Source organism: Panthera onca, chromosome A3 (assembly GCF_046562875.1).
Source record: "Panthera onca isolate mPanOnc1 chromosome A3, mPanOnc1 haplotype 2, whole genome shotgun sequence".
NCBI classification, from domain to species: Eukaryota; Metazoa; Chordata; class Mammalia; order Carnivora; family Felidae; genus Panthera; species Panthera onca.
The window spans coordinates 74,854,436-74,880,286 of record NC_138341.1 but is presented as its reverse complement, the minus strand read 5'-3'; the positions used below and the strand labels follow the sequence as shown (position 1 = coordinate 74,880,286).

At 48.3% G+C, this 25,851-nt stretch overlaps 1 protein-coding gene across 3 annotated transcripts in view; it reads left to right on the top strand.

Moving 5' to 3' along the window:
* Window positions 1-25,851, top strand: part of PRKCE (protein kinase C epsilon) — a 497,042-nt gene that overhangs the window by 141,991 nt on the left and 329,200 nt on the right. The window contains exon 1 of one of the 3 annotated variants that reach the window (XM_060606953.3): window positions 13,407-13,436. The exons of the other annotated variants lie outside the window; for them this stretch is intronic. Coding sequence (XP_060462936.1) covers window positions 13,422-13,436 — 15 coding nt within the window. The 5' untranslated portion in view covers window positions 13,407-13,421. Of the gene's footprint in view, window positions 1-13,406; window positions 13,437-25,851 lie in introns of those variants that run through there. 3 annotated transcript variants of the gene reach the window in all.

Genomic DNA, 25,851 nt, shown 5'->3' with positions numbered 1-25,851 from the left:
TCAGCTAGATTTTAGCTGAAAGGAGAATGCAAAGTTGCCAAAACAGCAAAACCATGCGCTGGCTTTCCTGAGCCCCTGGATTTGTAAAACCAGGAATGTAGGCTCATTCCCATTCCCTTATTTTATATTCCTGTGAAGAATTCTCGGGGATGCATAATGTCATAAACCATAAACCAGCCATAAGCTGGCTCCTTGGTGTCCTGGGTGAGGCCATGTGTAATGAGATTCCCAGGACCACTCCTTTAGTGGAACTTCTCCCAGCTTGATCTTAAGGAGCTCGGCAGAGTTCATTTGTTCAAATGAAGCACCCAGCTGAAACCACACTTCCCTTGGATAAGGCGAGATGAGATTGTAAAAGGAAGACGGGAAGCATAAAAAAATAGAGTTATAGAGTAAAACAGAGGAATATACATTTATGGAGTATACAACGCGAGCTAGATTTTACTCTGTCCATCTTAAAGATGTGGATACTGAGGCTCCCCAAAGTTAAGTCATCCAGCCCATAAGTAACAAAGCTGTGATTTGAACTTAAAAGTCCAAGCTCTTACTGCTGAAACACACCCCATACACATTCCTGCCCCACATTTATGAGACCTCGTATAGGTGCTGATGAAGATCTGTATACCATGTGTCTAAATATTAAAATGTTGTAAGTCAGGGGCGCCTGGGTGGCTCAGTTGGTTAAGCGTCCGAGTCTTGATTTTGGCTCAGGTCATGATCTTGCAGTTTGTGAGTTCAAGCCCTGCATTGGGCTCTACACTGACAGTGCGGAGCCTGCCTGGGATTCTCTCTCTCTCCCTCTCTCTCTGCCCCTCCCCCACTTGCTCACGCTCTCTCTGTCTTTAAATAAATATTTTATTTATTTATTAAAAAAAAAATTGGGAAAGGAATTTGGTGCAGAGCTAGTAAAGCTGGTCTCCCCCCTTCCTTCTACAAATATTCATGGATTGTCTCCCACGCATCATGCACTGTATGAATGAACCACAGTCCCAGCATCTCCCCACCAGGTGATGAAAATCCACCATACAAGGCAGACAGAAGAGAAGCCCATGACAATACACTGAGACCAGCGCAGCCCTATAGATCACTCACTTGGCCAGGAAAGACTCCTTGGCCAGTCTCAGAAGCTGCTCAAGGGCCTTCCAGGAAGGGGGAGCAGCACAAGCACAGGCAGGGACACAGCCCTGGTGTATTGTGGGATCTCCCCGCAGGAGAGTGTGGGAGGTGTGATGGAGGAGGGTTCGAGGAGGGGCAGCCACACCCGGCGGCCTGTTTGCTGGGCTCCCGCGGTCCCCCTTGTTCACCTAGACCATGATGGGAGGATTTGAAGCTGAAGAGTGGCCATTTTAGTGCCTCATTAAAGGCTGAGTTTTAAAATGAATTTTTCAGGGATGTGTTTAGAGGGAAGACCAGAGGAGGGAAACCAGTGACAGGTAGAAGGTGGCAGGAATAGGAACTAGGGCTGTGTTAATTGGAACAGAAGGGGAGGACTGGGGAAATATTTAGGTGGTGGAATCCACAGGACTTAGGGGTAAGTGTTGGGGGAGAGGGGGAAGGTAAGGAGTGCAGTGTGGGAGTTGGTGGAGAGGAGTCTGCAGAAGGCCGGTGGGGGCACAGCAAGAGTGGAGGTTGCAGGGAGGACGTCCTTCCCTGGTGCCTCCTGGCAGTTACCAAGGCAAGTTGCCCCGCCAGAGGGAGGGAGGCCACTCTGGGTCTGAGGGTGGTGACCAGAACTGGTCAGGGAGCTGAGTCAGGGTCCCAACTTTGCTGCTTGTGTTAGCCCTGTGACTGGGGCCCATCTTCTCTCCTCCCTTCCCTTTCTGCAAAATACGGCTCATAAGACCCGCCATCTAGGTTGAGATTTCAAAGCAAGATGGTATTTCACTTAGTCTAAGATGCACAGTTTTGTACCTTTTAACATCTATCAATTCTAGATCCTTCTTATAATGGTAGCCTGTTATATACTTTAATTGGCAGCATTTTTCTTTCTTAATGATAGATAAGATAATGGTCTGTCTTAAAAGTGATGGTGTCTTAGATTAGCTGAACTACTGTAATTAATGTATGTTTTGAAAATCTCAACAAAGTAAGACTATTATAAGTCTTTGACAGCCTTCTTCCCACTGCAGATGAGTCTGTCTTCTGGTTTAATCTTCAAGACAACAAACAAATTAAAATGTATTAAAGGCGTAATTCTAAACAACTGGAGTAAACCCTCTAGGGAAGCTGTGGCACTTTAGAACTCCCCACACAGCCCCCTTTCGTGGCGGTGGATTTGATAGATGTCTAAAAGCTGAAAGGTTTGTGAATGCCGCACCTTTTGTTCCTTCCTAGGGATCTGGTTCAGTGGCTCTCACATTTCAGTGAGAATTAAGATCATTGCACACAGAAGCATAAACACACATAACATATGCACTCTATGGTATGAGTGGTTTAAGATTTTCTAGGAGAATTTTGACTACTATTTCAGCTTTTTTAGTTACTGACTTAAAAACACAGCTAGCATCTGTATATGATTCTGTTATCATCACCTGTTTACTGAGGAAGGCCCAAGTGTTACATGAACTATAACCAAACTAGAGTAGAACCATTGGACTAATTTTATGAAAGATACTACAAAATGTTGCTATGTGGACAGAGATGTGTATATATATATTTTTCAAAAGATTTTATTAAAAATTTTTTTTAAATGTTTGTTTATTTTTGAGAGAAAGAGCATGAGCAGGGGAGGGGCAGAGAGAGAGGGAGACACAGAATCCAAAGCAGGCTCCAGGCTCCGAGCTGTCAGCACAGAGCCCAACACGGGGCTTGAACCCACAAACTGTGAGATCATGACCTGAGCTGAAGTTGGCCGCTTAACCAACTGAGCCACCCAGGCGCCCCACAAAAGACTTTATTTTTAAGTAATCTCTACACTCAACGTGGAGCTTGAACTTACAACCCTGAGATCTAGAGTCACATGCTGTACCAACTGAGCCAGCCAGGCTCCCCTGGAGATGTATATTTTTTAAAGTAAAAGTAAAACATTGCTTTGAAAGGTGGAACTTGACTTCTAAACAATATGCAAAGCAACTTTAAAGAAAAAAAAATCAAAATTTAAAATGTTTCAGACAGTGGTGGACCCCAGAAGAATCATATTAATAGCCACTACGAGCCCTGGAAGGAAAGGGGCAATATTTAGATACAAGAGATCAAGATTTGGACTCTGTCCAGGCGTTTGAATTGTACACGGTGATGTGACATTTAGCTGTAACCGTTTGGCATTGCAAAATAAGGTATTTGGGGTCTATGTGGAATTGGAGGACCTGAATGGTCAAGTTTCCAGTGTGTTCCCGCCCACCCCCCTCCCCTGGGGTTTTGTCCTATGGGCACTTTCAGCTGCTCTTGGGCATGGGTTGACACTGGAAGGTAGCCTGTGACTATATGCTTTTTCCACTGGCATCATCAGAGATAGCGGGGAAGGTTTGCTAGAATCGTTTTGGCCCTGCTTGTCCCATTAGACTTAAGAGAGTCGTCACTGAAGCTTTTAACTTTAATGCCTCTTTGGCCCCAGCAATACGCTGGCCTTTAATATTTGTCTATGGTTTGCGTTTGGATAGTCGTGGCTTTTTACCATCGTCAGTGGTGATGAATGCCGGCTCAGCCACCGTGGGCTGGGCTCTATTTAGGCCAAAGGAATAAATGTTTAGTAAATTGTTTCTGAAATGTTTTAGTAACTGAGTGCTTCCCCCCCAAAATATTGTCTGCACTGTAAATTTAGTTAGTTTTAAACAGTGTATTATGCTTTGGTGGGGGGTTAGTCCCATAAAATAGCCTGTCTAAACTTGCAGGGATTCTGTAGAGAAAATGTTGCTTAAACGGGCAAAGCCCGAAGTCAGGATTCCCGGGTCCGTGTCCTCACCCCATTCTGGGAGAGGGACCTGTGGTCACAAGTTCGAGCCAAGCCTTACATTTCCTGTCCTACAGGAGCACGTTTCTCTCTTACCGGACGGGGGTTCTGTGGTTCCCAGGCTGTCTGTCATCTTTGTCACCACTGCCATAGCATTCAGTTCAGTGTCTTGCCTACCTTGAATGCTTAATGCACAACCCTACTGGGAGCTTCAAGAAGATGCTACAACCAGTAGGGAAAAATTTAGTGCAGTATAGCCAGAGCTTAGAGTCACTAGGGAAAATACTGGAGTGGTTCTCAACCCTAAGCATCAGCACTGTCTGAAGCAGCTTTAAAAATACAAATATTCAGACCCCACCCCAGACTTACTGACCTGAAAACCAAGGTGAGGACCTGCCCCAGAGAGGTAGCTGCAGGTTATTTTAATGGTCTTCTAGGGCTGAGAGCAAGGCAAATCTGGAAAGGCTTTGTCCTAACAGGAGTAACTTCTACACTGGGTTGCTGAAGGCTGTGGCTAGAGGAAGGACCCACCCCTGGGCACATCTTTGCAGGATGTTCCAGAAAGCACTATGAGCTTTGTCGCTGGCCAACAATTCAGCTCTCTCACCGAGAGGAGAGATGGCTCTTCTTCCCACCCCATCACCCAGTGAATATGGAGACGGAGAGAAGTACGTCTCTGGCAGGAGGGCTGCACCGTGTTGATGTCCGCATGTCGGAAATCAGAGATTAGGGCATGTTAGCACAGGAAGGGCAACCAGGAATCAAATTTGATGGTCTCAAAGCCTTCTCTATTTGTTTGCTTCTTTGGGACAGGATATGGTTTTAAGCCTTTTAAATACTCTGTTCAATTAAATTCATCAATTACTTTTTGAGTATTTACTGCATGTTCCCAGCTCTGCTGCCTAAATCCTAGAATGAGGTTAGATGTGTGGAAGCAAAGGGGAAAAAATACAAAAGACAAGTCAAAGACCCAATAATTCAAATTGCTAAGCTGTAAATACCGCTTTCGCCTTTTCAGATACATGAATTTGTATCTGAGCATGAATTTATCCTGTCTTTACAGGAACCCTATGAGTTAGCCACCTTTTATGATCTCTAGTTTACAGATGAGAAAACAGAGGCACAGAGAAGGTTAACTTGCCCAAGATCACACAGTGGGATTCAAACCCAGTCTGGCTGCATGGCTGTCTGCTCTTAATTGCTACATGTAGGGCCTTTAAGGGGCCTTTAGCGATGAGTCCTATCTTCTTGGCTGGGTTCTGTGTCCTCTCTCAGTGTTCCTGCCCACTCACACAGCACACCATGGTGGTGTTTACTGTACCTGTTCCTTCCTTGTTTGCCTCCCTGGGCCATGACTTCTGAAGGACAGGAGGGGGTCTGACAAGAACAGACCCTGGCAATTAAAGCTCCTCAAAAGGGACGCCTGGGTGGTTCTGTCAGTTAAGCGTCCGACTTCGGCTTGGGTCATGATCTCACGGTCTGTGGGTTCGAGCCTTGCATCAGGCTCTGTGCTTGAAGCCCAATTCTGATTCTGCATCTCCCTTTCTCTCTGCCCCTTCCCCGCTCACGGTCTGTGTCTCTCTCTCTTTCTCTCTCTCTCAAAAATAAATAAACATTAAAAAACTTAAAAAAAAAAAAAAAAAAAGATCCTCAAAGAACTTCCATTAAGCATTTGCTTTCATTACCTTGTGCATCCTCTCACAGCTCTTCTGTTTTACCCAGAAAGGAATGACCTTTAGAGCAGCCGAGGGAATTGCCCAAGGCCACAAAGCCATCCAGGGCAACTTTATCCATGCCCTTGAACCCCTACGTTTAACTCAGTAAATGTTTGCTCAGTTGAGCTCAGGGGCTAGGCTTTGCAATGCAGGCTTTTAGCAGCAGGATATGAGACTGAGGCCCTCCTTCCCAGCTTCAGTCGGGGGGGGGGGGGGGGGGGAGGTCTCAACAGAACATGTACGTCACTGAGAAAGTAGATTCTAGAAGGGTTTTGTTCTGGGGATCCTGGCAGGTACATCCACCAAACGAGGGAAGGGCGTGTGAGAACACTTGTGAACTGAAGAGCACCATAGACAGCATCAGTATTCCATGATACGCGTGTGAGCCCAGCGGACACCCCCCCCCCCATCATTTTCACCTGTCCCCCGGCTGACGTTCACTTTCACTTCCGACTGCGCCTCTGTGAGCAGCGGATACAGGAGATGCAGGCTGGCTAGAACAGGACCAGTTCTCTTCTCTTACACTCGTTCATTCGGGTATTAAGTTAGGGTGAAATATACACACCATACACTCTACCATGTTAATTGTATCAGCCACTTTAACATGCACGGTTCAGTGGCACGAGGTACCTTCGCAGTGTTGGGCAACCATCACCACCGCCCCTCGCCAGAACTCTTCATCTGCCCCAGCTGAAACTCTGTCCCCATCAGACACAACTCCCCATACCCCTCTCTCCCTGCAGCCCCCTGGCAACCACTCTTCTACTCTGCGTCTATTTCACTGCTCTAGGGACCGCACGGAACTGCAATCCTATAGTATCGTCCTTTGGGGACGGGCTTACGTTACTTAGGCCACTTGAGTCTTGCCCCTCAATGGTTTTCAGGTTGCGTGCAGATGGAGGAGGACCTGAGGGTTTGTGAGGGAAGTGAGCGGACCAGAAGAGATCACGTGTGTGTCAGGGCCCAAGGAGAGGGGGGCTGGGAAAGCTCTGAAGCCCCAGGGGGCTGTGAGTGAGGGGTGGGGCTTGCCACTCAGAACCTCTGTGAGGCTTGTTTAGAAGCTGGGGCTCTGCGGACGTTTTGCCTAGAGAGCCACAGCCCGCGGTCCTCACCGAGGCTGACAAGACGGTGCTGAAGCGGCATCTGTGAGCTTTCTGCAGGCCGGGGTGGATAGAGCAGGAAGGCTGCGGGATGCGGGCCCGGCATGGGCGGGGGAGCAGGTAGACCTTGGTTTTGAACACTGCCTCTTCCTTTTATTAGATGTGATCTGGAGCAAGCCATTTAACTAGTCTTCCCCTCAGTTTTTCATCTGTAAAATGGGGATGACAATCCCTACCTTGCAACGTTGTTCTAAAAAAATGACGTGTACACAGTGTGAAACGCCGTGTCTAAGCATAGAAGCACTCACAAATGGTACCCATGGAATGATCCAAGATGGGTTTCTCACACTCGCTTGGCATTTTTTTAATGTTTATTTATTTTTGAGAGAGAGAGAGAGACAGAGTGTGAGCGGGGGGAGGGGCAGAGAGAGGGAGACACAGAATCCAAAGCAGTCTCCAGGCTCTGAGCTGTCAGCACAGAACCCAACGTGGGGCTCGAACCCATGAACCACGAGATCATGACCTGAGCCGAAGTTGGACCCTTAACCGACTGAGCCACCAGGTGCCCCCCGCTTGGCATTTTAAAGAAGATGAAATCTCCCAACTGGAGAGCGTTTCCTGGTCTTTGCTGCTGGCCCTGAATCACGACTGCTAATTTCTCTTAGAAGCGTCGTGTTTCACACAGAAATGAGGAGTAAGAGTATGGGTAGAGGCAGTTAGTAGTGGTTGATGTCTACGGATCCCGTCTATACAGAAACAGAAAACAGCGACAGGCAGAAAAGCTCAGGTAGAAATGGAAAAGACCAGGGTACAAAATACACAAAGCACGGCCCCCATGCCACCTCTCCCTTGCAGAAAGACCTCTTGGAACTCCCAACTGCCCAGCGTTCATGACCCTCCACGGTCTAGCCCAGCGGCTGCCAAAGTGTGGTCCCTGGGCCAGGAGCAGCATCACGTGGGAGCTTGTTAGAAATGCAGATTCTGAGGCCCCAGCCCAGACCTCCTGAACCAGACGCCCTGGGGACAGCCCTGGCACCTGCGTTTAATAAGCTGTCTGGTGCACACTCAGGTTTGAGAATCACCGCTCCAGCCCCGCCACCATTCCTGCTTTCTCTCCCCCTGCTGTTTTACATAAACTCTGCTCCGGCCAGACTGGTCTCCCTCATAATGCAAGGGACATTTCCAGCCTCACGCCCTACACTTGCAATCTTCTTTCCCTTACCTCATCAGGATTTTATCCATCCTGCGAGGCCGCCCTCAGAACCGTACCTGGTCATGCCAGCCCATAGTGGTTGCTTCCTCTCTGACCATCTGTCACCCTTAGGATCCGCCCCCTCACTGCTGCCCTTCTCATCAGTTAGCTTCTCTGGAGATCCGTCTTGTCCCCCAGGCTACAGTTGCAGATGCCTGGCTGCCAAGGAGTGAGTGAGCCTTCCAGTTCTTTCTTTCCCATTCGGCATTCAGTGTGTGTTTTTGCATTCTAAGCACCAATGGTAGACACTCAAAATATATCTATTTGAGAAAAAGAAACTGTGGAAAATTGTGAGGAGAATGCTGTCCCTGTCATCTCTGACGGTCAAGATCAGCGCTAATTATCACAAGAAACTGTTATTCCCTGTACGCCCGGCTTTTCACATCATTAGAGGAAACTCAACAGGTGTTGCTGGAGAGCTGATTAAACAATTATCACCCCTCTCTGGCTTCCTGTTTGTGTACGGTCTGGAGAACGCCAATGTCACCTCTCCCACCAGCCCTTCCTCTGCCACTGAGCTCGCTGCCAGGGCACTGCCAGATTGGGGCCCCAGAGCCGAGGAGTCAGGGTGGGTGGGAAAATTGTCTCTGCACCTGGCCCCGCTGAGCTGAAGATGTCTCAAGGCTGCCTAGACTGTATTTTGTTCTAGGTAAAAGGAAGTACATACTTTGGGGTCGGGGAATCATCTAGTCCAGTCTCAGCTGGGGAATCTGAGACCCAGGGAAGGGAAGTGCCTCACTCAGTGACACAGTTAATTAGGAGTAGAGCCGAAAGGGTTACTGGCTTCCCTGACTCTAGCTCAGTGCTCATTCTCCGGCTTTACCTGGGATTGGCATGTGTACAATGATAGTTTGGGGGCTCTCTTCATACATCTCGCCCTTTACCCGCTTCCAGGCTGATCTTTCTTTTTTGTTATTTAAAAAAATTTTTTTTAATTTAATGTTTATTTATTTTGGAGACAGAGAGAGACAGAGCATGAACAGGGGAGGGTCAGAGAGAGAGGGAGACACAGAATCCGAAGCAGGCTCCAGGCTCTGAGTGGTCAGCACAGAGCCCGACGTGGGGCTCGAACCCACAGACCATGAGATCGTGACCTGAGCCAAAGTCAGAGGCTCAACTAACTGAGCCACCCAGGCGCCCCGAGGCCAATCTTTCTTAAATCACCGCTGTTCTCTGACCTAGACCACCCTTCTCCCTGATGGTACTCATTTACCCAGGTGACTTTTTCCCTCTGTGAGTTACGTGGGTGTAAGACTGGGAGTGAGCTCCTTGAGGGGAAAGACCTCGTGGTGGGTGTATCCCGGATTGATGAGAAGAGCTGACACTCTTGATCATTCTGAAACTCTACAGGCTTTTTTTACATAGGTCCCTGGAGCATGCTGGTTATACTCTTCTCAAGAATAAGGTGGGGTATAAATCAGTGAGTTTTGGGTTAGAACCTGGACGACTGAGAAACTTGTGTTGATTTGTTATCCTGTAGCAGGAGGGCAATTAAATGTCATCCATAACTCTTCTTGATACTAATGACCACTTAGAATGTGACCTTGAGAAGCATTCTGAGTAAGGGCTCTGGGGGAACCAAAGCACCGTGACTGATGAATGTTGTCCATCACGAGCCATCTGAGGGGGAGTTTGCAGCTGCACAAAGATGAAATCACTACATACTCTATCAGTAAAAATCTCTCTTGGAAGTTATTGCTGTTAGGTCTGACTTGAACAGAAAACTCTGAATAACAGTGACTTAAACGAGACAGACACGTGCTTTTCTTGCACATAAAAGTCTGGGGGAAAGTCCAGTGTGGGTGTGGTGCTGTAGGCTCTCAGGGACCCAGGCTCCTTCCATCTAGGGTGGTCTCAGTCTTACTGTCCAGGGTGGCACCCTCTGTGTTCCAGGCAGCGAGATGGAAAGAAGGATTGTTAAAGGATAATTTTTTGAAAAGGTAAAATCATGCCGGTCAAAACAAATGTACAATAAACACCTTGTAAGTTATGAAGGAACTTGTAAGGTGTTAGGGCTCGTTCAAAGGAGAGCTAGACACACACACATACAGCCCACCAAGAATGCTGAAATGAGGGGCGCCTGGGTGGCTCAGTCGGCTGAGCGTCCGACTTCGGCTCAGGTCATGATCTCACCAGTCGTGGGTTCGAGCCCCACATCGGGCTCTGTGCTGACTGACAGCTCAGATCCTGAAGCCTGCTTTGGACTCTGTGTCTCCTTCTCTCTCTGCCCCTCCCCTGCTTGTGCTCTGTCTCTCTCTGTCTCTCAAAATATAAAATCAAACATTAGAAAAAATTAAAAAAAAAAAAAAGAATGCTGAAATGAGCCTACAGCTAGATGCAGCATTGATCAGTACTCATTGCGATATCAACTTCATCTCTGCTGGCCCAAATTTGCATTTTTATGAACAGGGCTCATTTCCATTATGAACAGTATTCTACCACTCACAGGGTTGTAAAATTGCTCCAAGATAACCAAAGTCTGATAGAACACAGAAGTCGTGCTCTACCCAGGACACCAGTAATTATTTTTGTCCATTTCACAATTTTCCCAGCAAGTGAAAGATGAAGCAAGTAAAGGGAATACATCTGCTTTCTCTTAAGGAAAGTTCCTAGAAATTGCCACATATGCATTTGCTTACATCCTATGACCAGAAGTTAGTCACATGGCCACACCTAGTTGTAAGGGCAGTTGGGAAATGCAGACTTTATAAGATTCTCTTGTATGGGGGAAGGGGAAGATAAGACATGGAGGACAGCCAGCAGCCCCTGCTCAACTGTTATCTATGGCTACTGGGGCATTGTTCTTGATAGCAAACAGAGATGAGTAAGGGTCCATTAGGTAATTTGTGGTATGTCCACACAATGGGATATTATGTAGCCAGTAAAAGAGGGAGGTAGCTACGTGAGTACTGATGTAGACATCTCAGAGATACTTTGTTCTGTGAAAACACACACACAGGAGTGTGTGTAACAGACCCTCGTTTGAGTTGGGAAGAACATGTGAATATGCACATAAATATATAGGTTCTCATGGAAAGGAACAAGAGAAAGAAGTAAAAGTTTCTGTGTGACAGGGAGCAACGAGGGAGTCTGACTTGTGTTCGCGTATTGTCTGTCGTCAATAAAATAAAATAAAAGTCACCATCATGTGTGGCTCAAAGAAATATTGGAGTAGGTCTGAGGCTGGGGAGGGGACAGGGTTTCTAAATTGTTGCCACTGGGTTTCCCAAGTATCAAGAGAAGTGGGAGGCTCAAAGAAGAAAATGATGGAACCCTAGAATGAAAACACAGGACATTCACTTCATGTCCTTTTGTAATTCTTGAATTTTGAACTGGTTGGATCTTATGTTATTTACAGCCTTAATGGTATTTAAGAACATTATTATTTTTTTACCTTTTGACCCCCACCAGTACATATTTTAATCAAAATATTAAATAAAACTTAAAATTATGGTAGCTATTATAGTTCACCTCTCTACACACTCCCTCCCACACATCTGTCTCTATCCATATCCGTGTCTGTGTCCATATCCATATATTCCTGGCTAGGGGAGTCCACTACTGGGCAGATCTCCTGGGACTGTTTATACTCATCTCTTCTTAAGTTGGGAAGGAATGTGAATCAAGAGTTAAGCCTGGATTTTAGCCGCAACCCTGATGAGCCACATGAGTTTGGGTGTCGCTTCACATCTCTGGAGAAAGACTCCACCTCTGTTCGAGGCTTACTTCCATGCGCTGTTCTACTTAGCTTACAGGAACACTGTCAGGATTTATGATTGGTGGGCAGGTGAACTGTCAGTGCGTGTGAAAAGACAGCATTATTCAAATGCAAAGGATTATTATTACCCGCTGAGAGAGAAGGCACAGATCTCAAACCTCCTATAGGAAATTCCACCCTCGGCAGCAGAAGAGCTGTTTGAAACACGAAGCCCAAAGAGCTAGCTAACTGTGGCAGTGGCTTCCAAAAAAACCAGTGTTTGCAGGGTACCCAGGAAGGCAGGGGCGGGGGTGGGGTGGGGCAGATCACAAACTCCCTGACTGCTGAGTGATGTCAGACTGGTGACCTAGCTTCTCCGTGTCTCAGTGAGCTCTTCCGTCCAATGACGGTTATTAGTACCCACCTCATAGGCTTGTTTTGACGATTAAATGAGTTAATAGACATAGAGCACTTCTAACAACAATGCCTGGCATGTGGGACGTGTTGTGAAAGATACCTCTGTGGGTGGAGATGATGGAAAGAGCTGTTGATTTGTGAAGCACCCAGCCCAGGGCCAGGAACCCCGTGACTTGGCCTCCCAGGGGGAGTGAGTGGTGGAGAAGTCGAGGTGCTGATCGTGCTGCTCTCTGCCCTTGTGCCCCGTACGGTCTCACGGTGGAAGGACTCCCATGAAAGAGCCTGCACTAGCAAAATAGTAGGGCACCAGGTGAATGTTTAAATATCGAGTGCCCTCATCGGCGTTACGGAGCCTTGGCAGGTTAACAAGCACCTTAAGGAGAATCTTTAGCTTGGTTGCAAAAAACATGGAAGGCCATTAGGAGAAAACAGCTATTGGAAATTGTATTTCTGGGGTTTCCTGGCCCCACTAGCAGCCTGGAGTGAGCCTTGTTTGGGACGGAGTTAATACGCTTTTGGCGTCTAGTTCCAGGCTGCAAAACTTCAGGGAATTTGGCATTATCTCATCCAATGTGCTAATCACCAGCTGGGAAGCCATTGCGCCTTCCTGAGGCACTTATCTAAGGCCATTCAGGAGCCCAGCTGTCTGGAAGGTCCCGGGATGGGCTCTCAGGCTTCTCCCGGCCTGCCCCTTGCTGGCCAGCCTCAAGTCATTTCTTATAAAGGACCTGAAAGTGACCGTTCGGCTGCATTAGCAGGAAGGGGCTCACAGGGTTAATGGCTGGGTTCAGATGGTAGGAAGCAGATCAGATATAGGTGCTTATGATAAGGAACGGTGGGGGGGGGGGGGGCGGGGGGAAGTGTCATATTCCTGAGTAGAGAGGAGGGGTAGGGGCAGCCTTGTCCTCTTCTTTCCTTCCACCTGTGTGGTGAGCCCCCTGCTAAACACACATGAGGACATGAAGAGACCTCATGAGCCATCGTACATGTTCACAAGTGAGAAAATTGGGGCTCCGGGAGGCCCCAGGAGGTCATCTGGAGACACGGGCCCAGCCAGACCCAGCACTCGGGCCTTCAGGGTTCCAGTGGCCACACAGTACATTACAGGGGAAAAGCCGGCAGAGCAGGGTCCAAATTGCGCCCTATCATGGGTTTTCCTCTGTGAAATGGCCTGTAGGGTATACTACTGTCAGGAATTACTGAGATAATGTAAAGTCCCTAATATGGCTCATGGAGCACATGTTCCAGAATGTCCAAATTGGTTCTCCACTGTTAGGTCATCAACACGGCTGAGCCTAACTGGGTGTTTGTGGAATCTAAACCTCCAGGAGCACGCACAGGAAACTCAAAAATGAGAATAGTCTACGTGAGTCCAACATGAATCATATAAATTGACCCTCATCAGGGAACTGAGCTCCTAGGGTGGACAGGATAATCAGCAAAGTCTCCCCACCCCCCTTGCCCCAGACCTTGGTTTTGAGAAAGAAAAAAAGAGAGACTTGGATAGATAGACTGTAAGTTGGAGTGGTGTAGGGGGTAACCATCCCCCAGCCCCAGCCATGGTGTTGGCGCTTGTGTTGGGGGCCTGAGCATGACTCCAGGGCCAGGTTGAGAAGACTCTGGAAGCCAGAGCCAGCGACGAGAAGTGGCAAACTTGATGATGGCTCAGAGCAAATTCAGCCCCCCAGGAATGACGCGGGGCCATTCTCTGCAGAGGCGCCCCCTGCGTGGAAGCCAGAGGTTTCCAGGCTGCAGCTGGTGCTCACAGCCCTGCCTCTGTCCGCATCTCTGCTTTCACTCCTCGCACCACTGCTGGGGTCCAAGCTCACTCCTCCTCCAGTGGGATTTCAGGACTCTTTCATGCTGACAACCCAGAAGGCAAATAAAACTCATGGACAGAACATGTCGCTGTATGTGGACAAGGAGGGAAGGATAATCCCGAGTCACTGCCAGTTTGAGAGGAAACGAGCAGCGCTGATTGTTCTGGGGCCCGAGCTGCTCCAGGGTGTGAGCCAGGCATCTTGATTCTTTCAGACTTCAGGCACGTATAGGAGGTGGCTGAGGCGCCAAGAATATTTAGTGCAAGAGAGTTGCTGAAATGTCCTAGCCCTGGACAGTGTCTTGCAGGGCACTTTCTATTCTCCAGAGGGGACCAGGGAGCCGGGCTCTGGTTGCACCTCAGACACAGGTTGCACTTGTCAGATGGGCCCTTAGGAAGAGAAGAGGTCCAAGAAGGGGTTTTGGGGACACCATCCCATGCCGTGGGCTTGGAGGCTGTGGCAATGTGACATCTCCAAAATCTAAACCAACACGGCTTTGGATTGGGTTGGGTGTTAAGTTCCTTCTGGTTCTAAAGCACCTGGTTTGAAATGGCTCCAGCTCACTCGTTCGGAGCAAGGGATCCGAGGTCCGTGCTCCCACCCTGTTTCATATCATCAGGCATTCCCTAGCCGCAAGGGAGCATTCACCAGTGGTATAATTTAGTTCCCAAGCCAGAACCTCATTACCATTAAGAAGGCACTAATCTCGTAAGAGGATTATGCAGGAAATTTGATACAGCAGTTTCCCCCCTCTTTCTTTGCTCTCTCTTTATTGGTTCAGGGTCAAGAATATGACTTATTATTTACTTATTTATTTTATAATCTGTAGCAAGAAGTGCATTGGGTAAAATCCTGGTTCTGGAGCCAAAAGAAAGTTGTGTGTTCTTTGAGCTGTGACCATAGCAGGCAGGCCGTGGTTCCGGGTGTCTGGAATCCTCTTTGGAATCCAAAGCTCAGGTGGTGGTGCCTTCCTCCACTACTCCAGTAGATCCTTCCTCTCTCTTGACCCTGTCTTATAGGCTCCTATTCTGATTTGATATTTCATCATCTCCCTTCAGCTTTCCAACCCTGGATGCCTTCTCTTTTTCTTCCTGGGTTCCCCCCATGAGACTTCAGTTAGTGAAGTTAACTTCACTTCAGTTAGTTAGACTTCTGAAGTTAGACTTCAGTTAGTGAAGTTAACTCCCCTGCGGGGAGAGTGTTTTATTGATAGAATGTTCCAGCAAGCATACTAATTTCTCTCTCTTACTTATAAGAAAGAGCCAGGAGATGTTGGTGAGCAATAACATAGAGCTGGAGGAGAAAATCACCATTGCTGGGAGTTGCTGGTATTGGAATGAGTGGGTTCTAGTTCTGTCTGCCACTTTCCAGTTCGATGATCTCGGGCAAAGCATCCTCAAGTCTCAATTTCTCATCTGAAAAATGGCAGTGATAATATCCACCCCACCAGCCCAGTGCCGGCACTGGGATGGTGCGTGTGAATGCCAGGAAGTGAGATGAGAATGCTCGCAGGGCATTCATGAATCTGGCCATTAAAGCAAGATGCGTCCCAGGCGTAGATGGGACTTTCACCTACCCGCTTTCTCCTGATCTGTGAGGTGTACTGGAAAGACACATCTTTCTTTATATTTGCATTTATTCACCTGTCCACTCATTATCACAGCTACTGAAATCCCTACCACTGTTGTTGCCTGGTACTGCATGTATGGAGGTTTGGTATGTGGCCTTGGCCAGTGGGTATGAGCTCAAGATTCTGCTTTAAAAGCCCCATGTGGCTCTTCCCTGAGTCCCGGACCCGCCGTGTATATGCAAGAACAGCCTGTCCTAACTGACCAGGCTGAGTGGTCTGTGTTCACCCTTCCCTGGACTGTACTGAGGTTTAAGCTTTTGCGGGTATCCTGACCCTCTGACCTAAAACATCGATCAGTGATTTTTCTTGGGGATGACTCCAGGGGCACTTTCTCCAGGATGGAGTGCACAGGTGGGTAACTTGGCTCTTCAGCATCCCTAACCCCGAGAGGCGTGCTTCCCTTTCTGTATCAACTAGACAGAAGCAACCCAGCGCTGGCCAGACTCCAAACTTCTTGTGAAACTTCTGGCTTTTGTTTCTTTTGTTTTCAATGAATCTTTCTTTCCTTATTCTTAGATTCCTGCCATTTTATTATCATAATTATTTTTCAAGTGCCAGGCCTTTGTTTTTGGACCACCCTGGTTTTTCCTTCTGCCCCGTCTTCCATAGTCCTACTCCTGTACCTGTCTCTCCCCATGCCACACAGCACCCTGCACCCCCATTCGTCAGACTGCCCTTCCCTGCCAGCTGATTGCTCCTTTGACCGCCCTGGTCTTCCTAGTAACCCTCCACGTCCCTTTCCCTAATTGGTAGAGCGTGAACTGGCCCAAGGCATGAATGAAGGGGTACGTTTAATTCCTTTTAGATGTGTTGCACTATTAAATAATGTTTTAAAGATCTAAGGCAATGATACTACCTAGTGTTGATGAAGACGTACGGATTTCTTCCTATGGTGCAAGTGGGGGTGTAATTGATAAGACCTTTCTGGAGGGCAATATGGCAAAAAATATCAAGAACTTTCAAAATATGCATTTGTAAATACATATTTCTTGACCCAGCATTTCCATTTCTAGGTGGGAATGATCATAGATGTATATAAAAGATGTTCTTTTTAGTGTTGTTTAAAATATTGAAAAACTGGAAAATATCCCCAATGGGGGTATGTTGTAGCTACTCAGAAATAGTCCTATTAAACAATTGATTAAGACTCAGCTCATCAATACTGTGGAAGCCTATGCAGTAATGATAATAGAAGTGAATAAATGAAGTGAATTCAGTGCAGAAATTTTCAAAATATATTAAGTGACAAGATTTGCAGGTTATATTGTTATGTTTGGTTTGATGTTGTAACGTTGGACTCTGCTTGGGTGTGAGCCCAGGCTTTGCCACTTACAAGGTGTGTGACCTCTGACACGTTTCTTAACTTCTCTGTGTTTCAGTTTTCATTTAAAAAATTTTTTTTAATGTTTATTATTTATTTTTGGGAGAGAGAGAGAGAGAGAGAGAGAGAGACAGAGTACGAGCAGGGGAGGAGCAGAGAGAGAGGGAGACACAGAGTCTGAGGCAGGCTCCAGGCTCTGAGCTGTCAGCATAAAGCCCGATGCGATGCGGGGCTCAAACCCATGAACCGTGAGATCATGACCTGAGCCGAAGTAGGACGCTTAACCCTCTGAGCCACCCAGGCGCCCCATGTATTTCAGTTTTCTTCTCTGTAAAATGAGGGACGAATAGTACCTATTCAAGGGTTATTGATATGATTAAATGATTTAAAAAATGTTCGGTGTTTACACTAGTACTTGGCACAGAAAAAGTATTCAATACATATTAGCTCTATTGTTAAAAATTATTTATACAGAGGCACCTAGATGGCTCAGTCAGTTAAGCGTCTGACTCTTGATTTCGGCTCAAGTCAGGATCTCACAGTTTTGTGAGTTTGAGCCCTGCACTGGGCTCTGCGCTGACAGTGAGGAGCCTGCTTGAGATTCTCCCTCTCCGTCTGCCCTCCCCTGCTCACATTCTCTCTGTCTCTCTCAAAATAGATATATAAACTTAAAAACAGTACTTATACATACATGTATACATAGACACAAACATGAAAAATTGGAAGGAATATATTGCAACCTGTCTTTGGGGTTGTGAGATTATGGTGATTTTTTTGAGGTTTTGTTTCTATTCTACAATTACTACTATGAACTTTAAAAAAAATTTATTTTTGAGAGATAGAGACAGAATGCAGGGCTCGAACTTATGAACTGCAAGATCATGACCTGAGCCAAAGTCAGACACTTAACCGACTGAGCCACCCAGGAGCCCCTACTATGAACTTTTTAAATAAGAGTGTCACTAAAAATCCATAGGAGTGTACCCAATTGGGGGGGGGAGGGTGGTGGAGACTGTTCGGTGAGGAAGTTACTCAATGTGTGCCGAGCGTCTCTGTGTGTATGTGACACGGGTAGGTGCCTGCCCTGGTGGCAGCGGGGGAGGGGACACATGCCTCTACACCACCAGCTGCAACCCCATCCATCCTTTCCAGTAATGGCAGTAGCTAGCTTCTTATTGGGCACTGCAGTTTGCATGTGATAGGACTTTGCAGTTTGCCAATACCATCTGTCAAATATCTTATCTTATAAAATCCTCAAATAACCCTCAAATTCTGCCAACAATGAGGCTCAAGTAGGTTTAGTGGCCTGACGGCACCCTGGAGGCCTGTGTGTTAAGGCAGTCTCAGTGCTCTGTCTTCCTGCTTTTGCAGAGAGCTGGGAGGGGCAGGGGTCATGTCACGGCCTGCTCTCGGGGTTCTGGGCAAGCAACAGGCAGGGTTTCATCCAGCTGGGGTAGGAACCAGACGAGGCTCAGCCTCCCTGGAATTTCTCCTTTTTAAGCCTGGAGTCGTGCAGAGTTTAAATCAGTTTGGTCTTTGGAGTGTGACAGGAGAAAAGAAGGTGACCCGTTTGTGATTCAGTGACCAGCGGTAGGAATTGCACAATCATTTTGCGTAATCGGCCGGCCCATAAGGTACCATTAGCTATCTGTCACATAGAAATGTAAGTCCTGTTTTTTTATTTTTTTGGCATTCGTGGGACATGTTTTTGCTACATCAAAGCATTCGCTCCAAATATTTGGGAATGGAGGCGTAAACACCAATCAATCCTGCAACTTGTAGATCTCTATCTTCGGAAGATGGATAGGCTGGGTGGTCCACACCCCCTTCTGGATTTGAAAGTTGACTTTCATCTGAGCCATAAGGATAACATTTATGAGATCAATACCTCACCGGAAGTTTTAGCAAAGAAAGAACAAACTACCCTGGGTCTCAGTCATCCTAACAGATGTTTACTTAGGAAGGACAGGACCCTGGTGGGCAAGTCTCAGAAACTGTTATTAAATGAGAACATCTAAAGGATTCATCTTACACTTTGGGATGCAGCCCTCTATCCCGCTTTCATCCGCAGTTTTTCCCATCTGCCTTATCTCACTCCCAGGCCAGCTCTTTGAGCTGACAATTCAGAAGAACAGAAGAGTCAAGGAGCCTCTGGCTTTGGTGGAGAATGACCGCTGGCTGCAGTTTCACTACGAGGAGGTGGAGACCTGTGTCTGATCTTTGGAATGTCTTGCTTTCCCTTTTGCCCTGCGTCAGCACTTACCGCGCATGTCTCCAAACCATGTGCAAGGATGAAAAGCTGTATAAACATCCGTGAAGTTGCCCACAAAGTGTATCCAGTAGGTTGCAAGAATCTGGGGTGTTTGCTGAGGAGAGAATGCAAGTGACAACAGTTCATCGTGTTGGCTTGAATGCTTGGATGGATATTTCATGTTTGAAATGTTGGAGGCGATGAGAAGGAGGTAGGGAGGAAAACCTGGAGTGTAGTCTTCAGTGACAGGAAGATCTGTGTCGAGGGGGAGGCATTTCCTCTCCTGCCTAAACAAAGCACAGGGAAGAGGTAATAATAACCATAATGATGATGGTGGCTTTAATACGTATTTACACCGTCAGGCATAATTTCTGTGCATTTTATATAGATGAACAATAGCCCTATGAGACAGGTCTTGTTGTATCTGTAATTTGCAGATTGAGACTGAGGCATGAAGGGAGTAATTGACTTGCCAAGGGTCACATGGCTATGACGTGGAGCTGGAGCCCAGGAAGTCTGGCTCCTCAGTCATTTGTGCACCATGTGGTAGGTTTTCCTCTTGACTTAAGAATTCAGCTGGCTCACAACGCTGTCTTTCCTCTGGGGCGGGCGGGGAGGGCACCACTTTTATGAGTCAAGGTGTACAGTGTGGATCCAAGAGGACGCGTCGTCCTCGATTGTTACAGCCATGGAGCTGAGTGGCTGTTCCGTTCCTCCAAAGCATGTGGTTTCGGGAATGATTCTTTTCTTCCAGCTTGCTCTCTGCCAGGCTGGCTGGTTGTTAGCATGTGGTTTTTCAGGTTCCTGAGCTGGGGATGGGAGTCCAGGTGATGGAAATGCAGGGCATACATAGTACAGATGGGACGTGGGACATGGGACGTGGGAGGTTGGAGGATGGGGGCCAGAGCTGAATGACACCGTATGGCAAGCTGGTTCATGCAGTTGTTCACCTCGGAGCCTCGAGAGCCCCCAACTTAATGCTTTGAAACCTGTGGTGGTGCATTGGGCAGTGTGGGATGTAATGCAAGTCGTAAATCATTTTTCCAATAAAGCCTCAGACGTGGCTCTCTGGGTAAATGAAGAACAATGGTGACACTGCCAGGAAGCAACAACACAAGGAAGTAATTGCATCAAGATGGGGCTGAGCCAGCCATGTCACTGCACAGCCCAGCGCCTCCATAGCGTATGGATCCGGAGTGGCTGTTTCTTTGAAAAGGAATGGGGAGTTTAACAGGGGTTGGAAGTGATCACTGGTCTGGAGAATGCAGATGGAACTGGGATGTGGCACTTTTACAGGACTGGGATGAGCTCAGCAGCAAAATGAAGGAGAATGCTTTCAGGGGGTGGGACTGCAGGAGTGGATCTTCAGTGGGATTTTCCAGCTGAATGTAATGGAAACATCATGGCGCTTCAGTTTTTCTTGGTATGACATCATCGAACAAACAAGAGTCATTGAATACTTCAAGTGCCCAACAGCGCTCCATGTGCTCATGGTGGGAGAGGGGCATCTCGGGGCGGGGGGGGGATGCACATACAAGGATGTAGGTGCGGACCGGCCTTTGAGGGGTCCCACTATTGAGAGCGGGGGTAGGTTCTGGGTGGACGTAGGTCTGAAAGTTTAGGTAGGTTTTATCGAGTTTCAGTCTGTGGGATTGGAAGGAACAGCCTGTGCTGAGGAAGGGAGGGTGGAGTGAGGAAGGCCTGGGGTGGGGTGCCAGTGGGGGGAGAAGGCAGGACGAGAGGGGGACAGGGATGGGGTGGGGAGGGGAGGGGGCCGGTGGCCGGTGGGGTGTCCAGTATGGCTGAAGCAGAGGGATGGGGGAGAGAGTTGGAAATTCCACTTGGGGCTGAGCTTTAAAGAATGTTAAATGCCAACAAGAGAAGTTGTGACTTGTGACAATAGAAATTACAAAACCGAAGATTTTAACTTTGTTATTTGGAAAATGAGGTGCCTAGGGGAACTTTGGTCTTTAAGTCTTGATTCAGGACCCAAATGACATTGAAGTTCTCAAGCTGAAAGCTTCGTTGCTTCATTTATTGAGTTCTTGACTATTCTGAACGCTCTGCTTTATGCATGACGGTTGTAGATTCCCCACCCTGTCCCTGGGGGAATGTACAGTGGAGGTGGCTGGGGGCAGGGGCAAGAGAGGGCCCAGGGTCATGTGGGCCCAGTGGCAGAGGCCAGGTGACAAACCTGGCTTTCGGGCTCTCCTGCAGGATAACAAGCTGAAATGCTCTGAGGCCTAGCTCTGGCTCTCTCACTTCCAGAGAGCTTGTGTGGCTTGATCCCTTACACAAGACTGCAGAGAGCCAGCATCTCTGAGCCTCAAGGGTTGAGGGAGCCAAGCCTGGGATGGGGGTGGGGGTAGGGGGAGAGAGGCGCTGTGTTTAGGACTTCCAAGGCTAGCCTGGGGTCATTCACCCTTCCAAGCCCCCATGCCCTCTGGGCATCTCGTATCGTGTAGGCACACTACCCAATTGTTATTTTAGAAACTGATTGATGGAAAGGAGGTGTGGCTTTTGAAAACTACCCTTTATGTCTAGAGTCACTTTGCTCAACATTGAACACTTAGAAGTTGAAGTAATTATGTCCTCCAAGTTAGAATGCTGAGGAAAGATGGAGTATCACAGCCTGGAGTAGAAACAAGTAACAAATATATTTTTTATTGGTAAGTAGACTCCACACCCAACGTGGGGCTTGAACTCACGGCCCAGAGATCGAGAGTTGCACGCTGCACCCACTGAGCCAGCCAGGCACCCCCAAAGCAAATACTGTTTGAAAAGCTCCTATGCGTGGGGTCCTTAACTAGGGCCCGGGGGCTGAAAGACAGAAGGAAAGAGGGGAGTATAGAGCGGGGTCATGCCCCTGCAAGCTCCCTGTGGCGTCTACCTGAGGACCAGTAATACAGGTGAGAGGAGACTTCCTGACAACCTAAACGATGCTCAGTGCCAGAGGAAGGGCCCCATGGAGAATCCTGGAGGAGGTGTGAGGAGTCAGGCTGGGCCCCAGAGTACAGTGTGAGGCTGGAGGCCAGCACGTGTGGGGGAGCTCAGGCAGCCTGGTGGCTGGGTGGGCCTGCCTGGAGCACGGGGCCTTTGCGGTGGGGAGGAGCACAGGGAGCCGAATGTCACCCTGTGGGCAGAGAGAGGTGTGGGGAAAGAGGCATCGTGATGACCGTGTGGTACATCCATCAGTTGGGTTTGCGTGTGGAGGGTGGATGAGTTCTGGGGAGTAGAAGGGAAGCTCTGGGGTCCTCAGGCCCGATTCTGTGAGGGCTGGCCCTGGGGGATGGGAATGCAAACAAAGCGTGGGCCCGGCAGCCTCTGAAGAAGGATTTGAGGGGCTCAGTGACTGACCAGATGTGAGGGGCCCAGTGTGGGAGGACCCCGAGACAGCCTTTGTCCAGCGCTCTGTCTTTCCGAATTCTTTGTAGGTATGCCTTCGGAAGTTCTTGCATGAAGTCAGGGTGTACTGGTTGTTGTGTACATCAAATGTGTGTGTGTACAAACACATGCAGAGGCGAGAAAGCTGTGTTCCCACCACCTCCGGAGGCGGGGGGGGAAGGTAATTTTGTTGTTTGCGCGGAGCCCGTGGCATTTGAAGAGCACTACTTTCCAGTGAAGGAAGCCTGAGCTAGCCCTGGGGAGCGGTGCTGTGGCTCTAGGGGAAATTAGAAAAGCAGCCAGAACTGTGCACTCGCTGGCTGCCCCAGGAGATACAGTCAGGGAGAGTGTGCAGTGAAGGGTGACTGCCCGCGGCCCCCAACTCTCCAAGGTTACTTTCTTCCTTTCGCCCGGCTGTGGATGCCCTGGAAGAACTCTGGGCAGGAGAGAGCCTTGTGCCGCGGGCTGTGCGCTTTCAGCCTGGTTAACTTGGCAGGTGAGGTAGCGAGAGGTGCATTTGGGGATGTTGTGGACCAGGAGGTATGGATCTATGTCCCTCACTGCATGTGCTGCATGATGGAGGATTAACCCTCCTAAGACTGGTTTCTGTTTTCTCCCTTAGGAGTGTTTATTTTTAACCTTCTCTCTCTGTTAGGAGAGCTGCTTCTTAGCTCTGCATATTGGCAATGATGCCCTTATGCAAAACATAAACTCGCATTAATAATTACCCTTGTTCCTATGATTGGTATGTAATGGCCTAAACAAAAGGATACGCCAAATACGTGAAGTTTCTCGTTAGTCTTCTGATTGGGACGGTCACTTCCTTGTAACTAACACCTGTTACCAACCCTCACCCCAATTGTACAGGTGCCATGCTGGGCCTGGGGAGACAAAGGTGGATGGGGGCCTGTTCTGCAAGAGCCCAGGCTCCCACAGAAGTTGTTCCTTGTTGTCAAGCCCTGTGTGCCCCAGGAGACTTGGCGGAGAGGGAAGCAGGCTCAGCTAGGGCTTGGAGCACTGGAGTGAATTCCCAGGGCTGTGATTCTTAAAGTTGAGAAACTGGTCCTGACAGCCACATCCTTCCCAGTGCCCCAAACAGCACACCCGGGGCCGCCAGGTTTTTCAGCAGTGACCTTGATTCTCTGCTCTTTCTGGATAAAGAGAAATTGGAATTTGTTGGAAAATATTTCGTGCGGCGGCTGAAACGTTGAATTCACTTTCTCGGACAGACTATTGCAAGCTTTGGATCCCATTACATTGGGAAGCCTGTTATTCACCGCCAGGTTAACGAATGAAAGAATCAGAGTAACTTGGATCGAGAGGAGAATCGAGTGGTCGGTTTGCGCATATTTGGCTCATTAGATACCAGGGTCAGTGTCACACCCTATGAGAGTCACCCACAGCAATAATTTGTGGGGGTGGGGAGGCAGAGAGGAAGTCACGAGTGGGCCATGACAGTGTCCCCTCCCCCGTCCCTGCTTGGTGTGAATGCCAGCCACAAGTTTCCAAGGAGGACACCTTCCATGTGTCTGTGACAGGCAGCTTCAGGTTTTCCATAGCTATTCCTTTGGCTGCATTCTATTTCCCAGCTTGCTCCCTGGGTCCAGTTCCTCCTCTGGTAGCATGCTCTGCTCTGCCTCTGGCACCATGGAGGCATCTGAGATGCGTGTGCCCAGGGCAGCTGGTTTTGTCCCTCGCTGGTGGCTTGCACAGCAGTTGCCAGCCAGAAGTCACCGTTCCCGGCATGCGTGAGGGCAGGGCGTCTGGATAGGCTGACAGGGACCAAGCTTTGCACTGCCAGGGAATGCTCATCGGGTTGCTGGCTTTTCCTCGGCACTGCTGGGAGATTGGCAGGCATGTTTCACATTCTGAAGGCTGCCGCAGCCTCTGTCCCGCCGATTGCTGACTTTGCACAACCGGCTTTCTACAGTGGCCCAGCCAAGCCTGGTCATATGGAAGTTTACCGGGTTTGGTGGTGGTGAGGTAATCTCAAGACAGTCAAAGGGAATTGGGGGTAATTTGCAGGCTTCAGCAGGACAGTCTTATTGTTAACTCAATTAATGCCATTAATCCTCCCTAATCATCTAAGGTAAACAGACAGCCTTTGAAGTCAGGGAAAACGTCTTTATGAAGAAAGGAAAGCAGGAAGTGATCAACTCCTTTTTTCTGCAAAGCACTTATTGTTGTGAATCCTCAACACAACATTAAGAGCTACAGCCACCTACTGTATCTTCATGAGAGGGTCAGGAAAAGGCCCGGAGAGTCTCTTCAGAGGGGCAGTGATGAGAGCCAGAAAGGACAGCAGTGGCTGTGGTTACCCATCCCTTTGTCCCTAGCAAGGTATTGGGTTGAATTGGTTGGAACGGGAGGTGGGAAGGGTTTGAGTTCAATGAGGCACCTGCTCCCCAGCTGAGGTCTTTACAAAAACCTAGGGTTGGCCTTGGAACATGGGTCCACCTGGATATTGAAGTTGAGTACTTCCTTCTCCCCCCACCCTTCTTTTTGTCTTATGGGGAATTTCGAACATGTACAGAAGTGGACAAGGTAGGATAATGGACTCCCCTCTATCTACTGCCCGGTTTCAACACTTATCTTGACCAGTTTTCCATTTTCTGCGTGTTGCTCACCTGTTTATGAATAAAGGAGCTCCCAACATTTCTAATAGAGATCTCTTGTCTCTTGTTTCTTAGAATTGAGATGGGCCAATGGTTTAGGCTGATCTGGAGGTCTTCTGAGCCTCGGAATCTGCATCCTGGGCAGTTGAAATGGATGGGGGGCGGGGGGTTGGGTGGTGGGGTCTGGGAAGGCAGCAGAACCTGGGTCTGTTTGGGGGTTGGATGGATTTGTGAGTAGAATTACCTTTTAATTTTTTTTGTAACTGTGTACAAGGTTACTTATCTTCAGTAAACCAGCAAGCATGGTCCAGAGCGTGTTTATCCTCAGGAATGGATGTAGGCATAGCAGTGTGCATGATGGCAGCCATGTCCACAGCAGCTTCCCTGGCCTTGTTCTAAATCCTCTCACCTCTTCTCTGTCTTGCCTTAGAACACAAGGCTGCCCCTGTCGGGACCTTGTGGTTCTGCAGCTCAAGGGGACAGCAGGGGGAGGGGCTGAGACACCGCATCTAGGAGCAGCGTTTTCCTGTGACAGGCCTGGGGTCTGGGTGTCCTTCTGGAAGCCTCTGCCACCACATCCTGACAGAAGTTTGGAGTTTGGGTGTTTAGATGGTGGGAGGAAGGACACTCAGTCTATTAAAGCAACAGCAGTAGGCAGACAGGCTTCCCAGAAACAGGAAATGTCTTTATGCTAACTACAAGCATTATTTCTGGTTTTCTACATTTTTCCCCCTCATCACACACACCCCACCTTGTAACA